This window comes from Bombus vosnesenskii, unplaced genomic scaffold, assembly GCF_011952255.1.
Source record: "Bombus vosnesenskii isolate JDL3184/JDL3185 unplaced genomic scaffold, Bvos_JDL3184-5_v1.1 scf7180000013295, whole genome shotgun sequence".
NCBI classification, from domain to species: Eukaryota; Metazoa; Arthropoda; class Insecta; order Hymenoptera; family Apidae; genus Bombus; species Bombus vosnesenskii.
The window spans coordinates 768,668-781,138 of NW_022882946.1; the positions used below are offsets into that span (position 1 = coordinate 768,668).

A 12,471-nucleotide genomic window follows, 5' to 3' on the forward strand; every position below is an offset into this window, starting at 1 on the left:
TGCACCGCCTCCATCTCACGCTATTGTCCTCTATTTTTCGCGAATCGCGTTTTTCTTGATAAATCCCAGAGGGAGATCGAGAAGCTGGAAAAAGCGCGGCGATCATGGCTGTAATTATAACGAACAGCGAGCAAAGCTGCCGACGTTCGTTAAAACGAAACGGATAGCACCGTGTTGACGATCCAACGTAAATTAAAGTTAAACGCCACGCCATTCGCGCCTCGCAATTATTTCGTTCCACGGCGAAAATCTAACACCGGGCTTTCTACACGGTTTCTCCTGTCTTTCCGTTAGACGAACTGGCTTCGCGCGAACCTGCTTCTTCCCCGGAGCAAATAAATCTTGCGAAAAAAGGGAGAACCAGGAAGGGACAGGTGAAACTACGCCGAGGCACGCTGTTCGTTTGACCGCTGAAGAATAGCGACTGAAAAACCGGCGAGTTTTTGCGGGAACGGGATCGAACGATGCGAGCAGTGCGACGAAAAAGCGCGAGGAAAAATGGCAGGTTAGAAAAACGAGAATGGGAAACGATCACCTATTAATTGCGCGAATATTTTGCCACCGGCCCACTTTTTTCTTTTATTCCGCTCTGACCGGCTCGAAGAAAAATAAATAACGGCGCGATACGGCAAACTAAGAGGCGTATAAAATTAGATGTCTTAACGAACGACGGTGAGCATTCTCTTGTTTCTCGGTAGTATATTTTCAGCGAGAATCTTACGAGGTCCCGTGATAAATGCGAATCGTAAAGCGGCGCCACCGTATCCGGAGACGTAATTAAGAAGCGAGCAGCAGTTCGAGCGTAACGGGAACGCATCGGTCTACATAAATCTGCTCGTCGAATTAAATTGAACTTTACAAATCCATTCTAGCCGGCTGGTAAAAGTTAGTCAGGAAAGTTAGCCACGTACAACCGGAGACGATTCTGTCTCTTTTCGAGTTCGTCGAAAGCTCCGCTAACTGGCACGCTAACCAGGTTCCATGGAATTTATCCCTGGCGCAGCGTGTTCGTTTTCACTCTGCTGCCGGATACCCGAAGACGCGTTCGATCATTTAGATTATGGACTTGCAGCACCACGGGCTACGTCGAACATTCGCTTTATCCATCCTTGCCGTTTCAGCGAAGATAGACCAGTCGAGTACCGGCTGTCACAGATCAGCGAAGTCGAGGAATCGACTGAAGTAGTGACACGGCGAGCATAGCGATCCTTTCTCGTTTTTAATTTTAATTTTTTACCTCGTCGTCCATTTACGCGCACAAAATGTTTAACAAAAATTTACAACTTACGCGTACGAAATAACCTAAGACCAGAATCACGTTGAACAGAACGTACATACGTTTTTACGGAGAAAAAATGTAATCGTACTTTGGTTACGCGCATAGTACGATTAACGATACTTTCGCGTGTGAATTTTAACCGTGTTTGGCGTTTCCGTAGGCAAATTAAATTCACAGCTTACATGTACGATATTTCGTTTCACCGTGAAAAAGATCAAATGTCTCACATATGCCTCCTCGTTTGTATCAAACGCTTCAACGTTTCGCGTTCGAGTAAGTAGAACGGTATCTTAAACAAATAATTCGTTACGTTTCGCACGAGTAATTTTCTTATTTTCTCGACAAAACGACGACATAATTTTTCCTTCCTCTCTTATTATTCGCGTTTAATGTTTCTTTAAGGGCTCGAAATGTCACGCAGTATCAAACGTGCGAAAAAGATAATTCTTTAGCACGCTATCTCCCAATAACGAGTGCCACCCCGACAATCGGAATCGCGGTAAACGCAGCGATCGCGTGTCGTCGGAAAAGAACCGGCGAATAAGAAGTCGCGCAATGCTGTAATTCAATCTTCGACTTAATTTATCGTCCCACCAGCGTCAAATACCGTAATCGCGAGTTAGGGAAAGGTCGAGGAACTCGGCTCGATAACGAGCCGCGTTTGTCGGCCCAACTGTAATCCGATTGGTCGTGCCTAATTTCGTGGCTAAACGAAATTCTGTCCAACCCCTTTGTTTCTAACTCGCTCCGTCCTTTTGAGATACACGAAAGATTGTTAACGCTAATTTCGTGTTTGAACTCTGCCTGCGCACTTCTCCGTGCAGCTCGTTAACGAGTCCAAGGGACGAAAGCTTATTCGCTCGATCCAGTTTTATTAAGATGCGAATTTGTCAACGTTCGTATCGGATTTTGTTTATCTCGTTGCGTTCTATTCGCTGACACGGTCGTCTGCCGTGAGCTATTCACACTCCTCCGTGGATAGTCACGCGGGGAAAAGGATGTTGTTTCGTAATTTCTTTGCGTCGTTTACCGCAGAAAATGATATTTCGATGTTTCTTTCTCTCGTTCCTTCTCTTATCCGTATATCGCTACGTCAAGATACCAACAACGCATTATCAAAATCACGTTGTCGATCGTAATCACTAAAATTAATATTTAAAGTAATACTCCAAATAATCGGAATGTCGTTCTTCTTAACGTGCGTGAAAAATAAAAATCTCAGAACCTCTGTGGAAAGCGTACGGGATCGCTGGTGGGCATCCAGCGAGACATTAAATTTGACGATCAAACAGAAATCGGTGCCCACCTATTGGGTAGAATCGTCCTCCGAGTTGGCATCGATCCTGAACGACGCGACGGTTCAGTGGCAGGGGAGACGCTGGATGCGCGTCGCTCGCTAATTGGAGCGATAGAATTTCAACCGGGGTCACGATTGGTAAGTAATGATCGGACGTGTCCACTCGCGAGGGATACTTCTGCCACAAAGCCGCGCCGGAGTGGAACGCGGATACGACGCGACGTGTCCATTGAACGCGAACGTTAGGCCGCATGCGGACATACAAATAGCCGTAGACGTCTGTATACGTCTACGTATGTATACGTCTACTGATTGACCCATTGTATCAACCCCAGAGTAACTGGCTGGATCGATCGGCCGACCGATGTTCGATCTGCCGTTTATCACCAGACTCGACGAGTACGCTGATAAGCGCCGGTTTTCATATCGATCGAAATGAGCGACGCTCCGGTAAAACTAGCAGCTGGACTTTAACTGCGATAGCACGCGTTCGAGCCGAAGGAAAACTCGGAAACCTGATTTAAATAACAATCGACTAATCTTCTTCCTCGACGTTGTCCTTTCGTTTACGCAATTAACGTTGTTTCTCGGAACAACCACGGTTTATTGCTGGCGATTCGCTGCGAACGAAACCAGCCGCCCATCGAGGCCATTAAATAGCAATTAATTCATGGCCAAACAAGGAAACACGGTCTCTTCTCCGACTGACGGAAATGAGAGAATGCCGGAAAATAATTGCGTCGGACACGATCTATTCTTCTTCCAATTAGAACTTCTTTTCATCGTAGCTCTATTTGTTGCAGCAAAGTTCCTTTAACTTTTTAATTAAATTTTATTCATCTTCGATCTACAGCGAATGTACAGCTGAAAAATGGAAACCTCGAGTCTGCGACTTGATAAAAACGTAAGATAATGCAAATATTTGAAACGTATATTAAAATGCAACCGCCGACAGCCGAGCAATTGAACGAGAGTTGCGATTAATTTTCCAAAATCTCGCTGCGTTTACCCGAGAGAAGTAATTAAAAATTATATCCTCCTCGCGGTCGTTTTCACGCCGACGATGAAGCTGATATCCCGGCTTGAAAGGATAATTAAGTAGACTAGATGATAATGTCGTCCGTTCCTTTATCCTCAACTCGTATTGTCTAACCGAGACGCGATACTGCAGAAAATTTCGATAAAAAAATCCCCGTACATCTACGGCGTTCTAACGTTGATAATAAATTCTTTTTTCGGAAGAAGATATAAAAACTTTTTGACCGAGTCGATTAAAACTTTCCACATCTTTCTCGTAGAATAGTAGCGAGTAGAATGATAGCGAAAGTAGAATTTTTTACCGCTTAAATCGTAAATTATCAAAATTTTTCTGGCTGCTTTTAAACAAATGAGAGTGCGACGCTTTCGTTTCGCACGGATATCGTCCTAGTTTGGGACAGATCTTTTCTGGCTAAGAACTGCTTGATCGAAGAGGGATCGCGGAATATCAAGGAACCGTCGAATTGCAGCGAGTCGGTCTCGGCGTATTTTCTCGCGTCATTAAACCGTGAACAAAAAGTGTATACTTAGTAGGAGGAAGGGGACGGAGCGGAAACAGAAAAATGGCGCGAGAAAAGGAAGAAAGGGGGCGTCGTGCGGCACGCCTACGGCAGGTGAAATCTAACGGAAGATTGAAGAGGGTGACCGGTTGATGTTACAAAGCGAAGAACGCGCGAAAAAGTCTCGCTGCAAAGAGGGGTAATTAGCGTTGGTCCGCTGGTGGATTAATTAAAACGACTCCTTGAAAATGTGACGTCGACGGTTACTTAAAACGAGAAAAGAAAAGGGTTCTGGAATGAAAGGGCTGTTTCGCGGCCGTTCCACGTCGCACCGGCTCTTCCACCAAATATAATTGAACGGTTTTGTGGTAAAAACCGGCCAACTCTCGATAATTTAGCTCTTTGTAATTCGCCTTTTGCCTCGCTTCAGCCGTGCTTTAATTTAACTTTGTTTAATTCGTTAGCCCCTCGTTTTCAACGCGTCGCAACCATCGATCCAGGGAAAGGAATTTAAGGATATTTTGATGAGTTTTTATGTAAATACATCGACCGTAATTCGTCGAAATTTCAGACGTTTAGTTATACGTTCGAAATAGGAACATAATCGGGTATTCGGAAACTTGTTGCCACATATATTGCCGGACTGTTTGACTATTCTTCGTCGATGCGTAAGATACATCGTTGTTTCGTCCAATGACATTTTTTATCCATCAATTTCGAACGTTTCTCTTTAATCGGTACACTTAACGTCCATGTGAAAACACGGCAACGTCTTTTTGAATTTAGCATTCATATTTAGAATTCATAACATTCTTGTAACCTCGGCAATTGCATAACAACGATAGCAAGATGTATCTACCGTAAAAAGCACAAGAAATTTTCCGAACAACTTTCCGATACATTTCGTGTGCGTTTATTTAAACGTGTGAATATTTTCAAAAGACGAAAACCCTGAACTTATCACGAACGTATTCAGACCGATGAAAATTTTTTCGCAAAGATATTTTATCTTATTTTCGATTCGTCGTTAGATGGAAGGGAGAGGAAGTATCGTCGTCGATTTAAATGTCATGCATTTCTAAAGAATCTCAGCGTTAGAAGAATAAAAATCCGATGCTCGTTTAGGGAATATTACCCCGTGCTAGACTTTAAACGTGGAATTGGATATGGTATGTACGTTGTCATTCGTTGTAATAGTTTTCAGAAATAACATCGAACGGATCAGATTTCCTTTTTAATTTAATAAATTGCTACAACGAGAGAATAAGAATCGTCGCTATAAAGTTCGAGGTCCTTAACTATGTACATTTGTAAAAAATTTCTTAAACGAAGAAGACGTAATGGCTAGTTATCATAACCGTCGACTAACCACGTTAAATGTCGGATCAACATCCGTTTTAACGGCTAACAATACGTTTAGATAGATACTCTTGTCGCTCTTCCGGCTTCGTAAAAACGCTTACAACTAACGGTACTGCGTTACGAGTAAATATACATATAACGTGAAATATACGATAAAGTTTACGTGTTCGCTGTGATTCGGTCAAAAACCTTTACGCTTTACGCGAAAGTTTACATTCCGTTTTACGCGTCTGCTGCCAACAAGTCCTACCGACTGATACAAATGGAGATTTTTCGGTTCTTCCTTTATAGCATATCGTTCTATACAAAGTTATCATCGTTTCAAGTTAACGGTTATCAATTTTTCGGCCTGTTCGTTTCATACTGCAACTTCCTTTTCTTTACAGCTTTTCCATCGTGTTGCCGGGAAAAAATTGTGCTTGTATAATTCCTTGAAAACCGGTAGAACGATGTTCTATAAATATTTTTAGTGCCTGAGCTATACAAAAATTGATCATTTTCTATAATCCTCCTTTCAACGTGTTACTACGGTCGCGTTTTTTGTGTTACAACGATTTAATGCTCGTAACGACATCCGCATACGATAACAACGGAGTCTCGTTGATTTTTGCGATTTCAATTTTTCTACTAGATAGCCCCATTATCCCAGATTTCCGATCGCGCATCGCTTCTCCTCGTCGTCGAACGAAAACTTCTCCAGAGATTACGTTCATGTGGCAAATACATGCTAACTAGGGTGAGCCTTTCTCCTATGGATTCTGAGTTTTCGCTATTGGGAGACTGCTAAGGAAACGGAAGATTTTAACCCATTCTCATGGGTATTTCGCATAAACGATAGCCATAAATCGAACAGGGTATCTTTGTCGCCGAAAACCTACTTCGAGGAGGAAAGATATCACTCTGGGATAATAAGTATAACACAGAGAGGTAGGCTTACACAGAACTCGACGAATCGCTGGTACGATTTCTTGGCAACAAACGCGTTTTCTTTGTTACGTACGTAATATACGTAATCCAGAAGATGTTTTTGCTCACGCAAACACCCGGCCTTTCGTTTTCAAACACTAACTTGATGAGAATAATTGGACCATCTATATTTACTTAACTCTCGTGGTCCCTTAGGCATAACAAAAAAGAACATCACAAAAGCAACAAAGATTATTATACATTGTGCGAACGCGATGCTAGTTACACTGATCGATACAACGAATATTTCCATTGCCGCAAACAAATGTATGTGTACGGTAGGCAATACAAACATGTAACAAATTCTAAATTTAATCCGCCATAACGCAATTTGCTCGCTTCGTATGCACGCTTTTATTCGAGCATCCGCACAAAAATATCCGCGGGAATGGTACGTAATAACTTTATTCCGGAAATAAGCTTTAATGAGAATGGTTTAGAGGTTTCTCCCTATAAAAGAATAAAATTAAGTAGTCGGTACGAATAGCCCCGCAGAGCTTTTGGGTAAACTGTTTCAGCGTTTCTTTTCTTAATTCCTGGCAACACTCCCTTTCTTTAACCAGTGCTGCGCATCGGTGCACTCGACCTCTACCGCTGATCCAGTCTTTTATTTCCGAAATAAAACTCGTATTCAAATTTCTGGCACAATTGTCCGTGCGCTGAGTTGCGACGGAATGACTGGCCTTTATATTCGTAATACCTTCGAAAGAAACTGGCGCGCGCATCGTTGCAACGTATTTGTGGATTTCTACGATGCGATTCCACGAAAACAAACTTTTATCGCGCGAATAAAGGAAAAAAGTTGCGTGACAAAGCGTTTGCGCGCTCTTGGACTGATTTACGATCTGGCAATGAAAACAACGTCGAATCACATCGTTTCTAAATCAAGACCATTTAAAACGTTCACGCGATACGACTGTCGTGACACGGAAAATCTCGAAAACGTCGTTGCACTTACGCGATACGTATTTACGCATATATATGTACTTACGTTCCAATATCCTTTCATCTCTATCTTCTTTCTTAGATTCCCTTAGAGTCTCTCGTTTCTATCGGGTCTACGTAAATTCTTCGACGATCTATAAACGTCTCGTTCGAAACTTTCCTAAAACGTTCTCTCTGATATGCAACATGCTTATAGTAGTTCCTGTTTCTAAATGAATTTTCGTTCACACTCGTAAGTCGATTATTCGCGACAGACGCGGAAGACTATACGCTCTTCCGTCTGGCGTTGATTGTATTTCCCGATGACAGGAATAGTATGTAACAAGTTTGCCAGGACAGCAATATCCTTTTCGAGGTAAACGTATAGAAACGTATAGACGAAAACAAGACGAAAGTTTCCACGACACGGGACTGAAGCGAGTTTATCATTGGACGCCGTGGCAACATTTCGAACGAGTTTTTTCTTTAATTATATCCAGTCTCGATAGCAGTTGCGCTACCGTAACTCGATTGCCCATTCGATCGTAAAATTACGCAGAAAATCATCGCGGAGGCTCGTTAAAGAGATTTAATCGATTCGCAAAATGTTTTTAACGATTCGATAACAACTGAGAACGAGGCGATTTTCTATAGTGCTACGAACAATTTAACTCGTAGAAACGTATTATCGTACCATACGTTCTTTAACATACATGCGCAACCGATTCGAGCGAACGCGTTTCAAGCTAACGCCGAAGAAAGCAGGAAAGATTTCCTGCCGCGAGTACGACGTATCTACTTGATGGAAAGACTAAAGGAGACGGACTAAAGACAGGAGACTCGATACAATGGAAACTCATCTGTCGAATCCGTACCGGTCTGGCGTTAAACGTGTACGAAAATCGTCGAGGATGATTGCCGCGCGAAATCGTAAGAAAGACAGCGAGAGAATAGAAGGGAGAGTTGGAAAAATTCGCTAGTATTTGTCGCAATATCAAAAAGAAATCACTTAGATTAGGTTGCATGTCGCTGGACATTACGGTATAACGTTGAACTAGGAAACAAGAAACACAACTAAAAGATCGAGTATTTTCATAAAGGTGTTCTCTCAAGGGACAAAGGAAGAATGTAACTTATTCGGAAATATGTTCTTACGATCGATAATGCAGACGACGACGCTTAGACGAGTTAGACGAAGTCGACGTCGGTTTGTCGTTTTGAACGAAGACGAACTCGATCGCCGCGGCTCGCTAACACGCAATTTACGCCGCAGTTAAACCCTTCCATGAAAACCAAGCACCGGCTAAATGATCATGAAAAGAAGTAGAACGAGGGTAAGTAAGGTCGCAGCCACTCCGCCGCCGCTGCCGTGATGCATTGCCGCTGGATGCTCTGCAACAAACCGAAATTTACGGTGCGATGTAAAAAGGTAGTTTCCATTTTGCCAACCGTAATGAATTACATTGGAAACAACATTCACGGCGAAACTGTCGCGTTCTCGAGAAAAAGACGACTTTTCGATCGATCGACGCGACTCGACGCGACTCGACGCGACTCGACGCCACGCCACGCTCAGCTAGACGAACATCTCCACTCGCTTTAAGCAATTAAATGTAATTGTACGCGAACAGCGTCTTCTAATATGTCTGAGTGATGCGTAAATGAAATTTTGGGAACTTCTGAAACTGGTTGTAACGCGTTGCGCTCGTTCGCAACAAACTCTTCCCGGCAAGTTTCCCGGTTCCTTCCCTGCGATGTGGCGCGAGAGAACCCCGGCATGTACGCGACCGAAGATTTCATTTTGATTACGCGGTTTACGAAACTCGTTTGTACCCAGTTTTGCACGCACACCTCCGCCATCGAGAATAAAACGAATCAAGATAATGGGTTATCGTAACAACGTCGGCCTGCATCTCGAAAACTAAAACACAGAGATATTTAATTTAGGGCGTCGCTGTGCTATTTGGGTTAATGTTATGTAAAGTGATTTCGGCGACTAACAGCAGGAAAAATTGAAAGAAAATATCGTATAGCTCCGTAATGTGGTGTTGCGACAAACGATTTGAGTAATTACCTCGACCGACTACCTTCGTCTTTAATATCTTTCAAATAAACAGCGTACAACGAAATTGGAAACATTCGCGTTCTTTATAAAAGTACCAAAATAAATAAATAAATAAAAATAAATAAATAAATGAATAAATAAAATAAAAGTACCAAACGGTTATACTTGTTGGCGATAACTTGTTTACAGAGGAGATGCTCGTGTCGAGGTGGACGAATATCAAAGAATATCGTATCGCCAATAACCAGAACCATAAATGTGTCAACGGGGTTTAGGTTCGGCAACGGCTTCGAGTGGCCTTATTCGAGGGCCATTGCGTTATATTCTAAAGTTACGTACAGACGATGCGAAACTAATCCACGAGGCTGCCTCGGGACCAATCAACGATTATCGGTCTTTTTTTTTACCCAGATCAGTGCCTCTCGTAGCTTCTTACTCGCTTCGTTTTGGGCGCGTATCGAAACGACTTTGTCGAAAGTTGAAAATAATAAGAATTCTAGAAGAATATGGCCACGGAATAGGAAAGACGACATACCATAAGAGAACTGATAAATGACACGACATATTGTTTTATATAGCGCGACCAAACGTCGGTACTGTTTGTACGAGAGTTTGTACGATTGCACTTAATCGAATTAGTGGCACGATTAAAACAAAGAACGATGTTTTCGTTTACCATTGACGATGTGAATGTGCACGCTGCTGGAATGGGTGTTACTCGGCGAACAGGTGTACAGGCCTGCGTCTGCCTCGATCGCTCTCTGAATGAGCAAACGGCTGGAAGTCACGGGTCCTCTCTCCGTGACCAAGCTGATACCACCCCTCGGTGTGTCGAAGGTAATCGCCTGCGAAACAAAGAAGACGGACAGCGCGTCGCATTATCCACCTCGTAACGTGACTACCACCGAATAAAGCTACTTGGCGTTGCAGACGAGGGAACAAGTGGTGACAGGAAGTGTCTCTTTCGAGTGGCGAAATGCGTTGCGAAATAAATGCCTTTAAAACACGTTTCCAGCCTACGCCGAGATGCCGACTACCTACGAAACGGCTCCTCGAGCCTACTTTTCGCTTCCATATTTTCTTCTTTTCGTTTCTCAGCCTCTTCTCTTCTTCGTATTTTCAACGAAGTTGGCGAACGAAACAGAAGAACGATTTACGCAAAGTAACTGAAAACGAAAATAGAACGCGAGTTTCGATCCACTCCCGTCGCGTTTGTTTATTCCTCTTTGATCGACTATCGTTCTTTCGGTCGTTTATAATACGCTGACCGAAGAGCAGAGGAGAAATACGACGGCCTTTTCCTAATAAATTCCTAGTAGCGAACGACGAGCCTCGATTCTCGATCAACGGCAGCTTTATCTCAGTCACGAATAATTTACGTTCGAATCGTCTTTATTTACACGCTGCCCCTCTACGCATCGTTGTCCAGGAACAATCGCGAGCTTGTTAGCAGGCTTCGTAAATAACGGGGCTCGTAGGAACGCTATTGACTGCAGCGATAATCGATATCGTAGGATAACAATGAACCGCGTGTACAATGTACACGTATTCCTTCGACCCCTCTTTAATGTTACAAACAACGACGTTAGTTGCTTATCGCGAGAATAGCTGTTCTCTGTTAGCGCGCGAAAACTTGAAAACCCTTCGGTGTCTTCTGCTTTTGGCGGGCATAAGAGGAAAACGTTGCGAGTACTTACTTCGTGATCGTGACTCCAAACGATCGTGGACGGTGGCTCGGGAGCATATTTGACCAGGCATGTGAGGTTTATCGTGCTGTACTTGTTGATGAAGAGATCTGGAGCTCCGGCGATCTCAGTGACCGGCTCTGCGATCAGAACGAACTCTTTATTGGTTTTATTGGTTAAACCGATAGGCACGTGCATATAAACCGAAAGGCATCTGTTTAGTTTTGACGAAGGAAATGAAGAAGAGTTAGGTGGGGAAGATGAACGAGGATATACGAGCGAGGGAAATTAGAAAAAAATTCTGAGGAAAATTAATTGACCTGAGAGATACGATCAATCTTAGCGAGAGATCTTACGTTCTTTTATTTTATATCTAGCCATATATTTAAAATATATCGTCGGTAGTGCAAATCGCTCCATCTCCCAAGATTTCCCACGATACGTTAGAAATTATGAAAGATATTTTTAGGCGTACAGCGGCAACTCGAGACCAAGCTCGCGAGACTCGGTTACAATGTTTCGTGATCCTTCCGTGTCTAAAATATCGTAGAATGTAAATTTCGAACTTACTTGTCGAGAGTAACGCCACCAACTATACCACGTAACCAGTGAATAGATGTTTCGATTATTACGCGTGGCAATCCCTTCGATGACTCGATGATCCTATTAGATTTACAGACACGATACGAGGATCGAAGTCGGGTAAAGTGACGTTAACGAAGAATAGTGGTCTGGATGTTTCTCTTAAATAGCAAAAAGAAACGGTTGAAGGGAAACGCTTGTTTTTGCCCTGGAGTGCTCAAATTCAATCTTATTGTTAGACACAGGGAGAAGGTTGGTCCGTCGAATAAAATCCAATAACGGCGAACGAAGATCTCTCGATACGATATATCCGATACTGTTTTTCGAAAGCAGCACTTGACCGAGGGAATACCGATCGGATCGACTCTACATAAGTCGGAATTCCCTTCGAAGGAATTCGCGTCGCGTACAATCAACGAAAGGCCGCCTACTTCGGAATGCGTCTACTTACTCGGAAAAGCGTATCGTCTATCGAATCGTTTTGATGGGACGTCTCGTGTTCTGCGAGCATTACGATGTACATAAATTTGATCAAACGGACGAACCTTCCCTTCGGACAGCCGCTACGGAATCTTAAGTTAATAAGTTTTGCTTTATCCTCCTTGCTCTTCTGCTTGCTTCGTTTGCTTGAACGAGTCGCAGAAACAACGCGAGATATTCGTAACGGCAGCACGTATTCCACGACGATAGATTAGATTAGCACACCTCAGTTTGCTTCTTTTTTCGTATCGAGAGAAATTATCGGAACGTATTCTATTCCGTGTGGCTCGTTA

At 43.1% G+C, this 12,471-nt stretch overlaps 1 protein-coding gene across 2 annotated transcripts in view; it reads right to left on the reverse strand.

The window, feature by feature from the left end:
- Positions 1–5,335: 5,335 nt before the first annotated feature.
- Positions 5,336–12,471, reverse strand: part of LOC117233305 (zwei Ig domain protein zig-8-like) — a 58,809-nt gene continuing 51,673 nt past the window's right edge. For both annotated transcript variants that reach the window (XM_033493467.1, XM_033493466.1), the window contains exons 5-7: positions 11,129–11,256; positions 10,108–10,276; positions 5,336–8,758 (exon numbers count right to left, since the gene is read on the reverse strand). In XM_033493467.1, the coding sequence (XP_033349358.1) occupies positions 8,670–8,758; positions 10,108–10,276; positions 11,129–11,256 (386 nt within the window). In that variant the 3' untranslated portion in view covers positions 5,336–8,669. The remainder of the gene's footprint in view (positions 8,759–10,107; positions 10,277–11,128; positions 11,257–12,471) is intronic.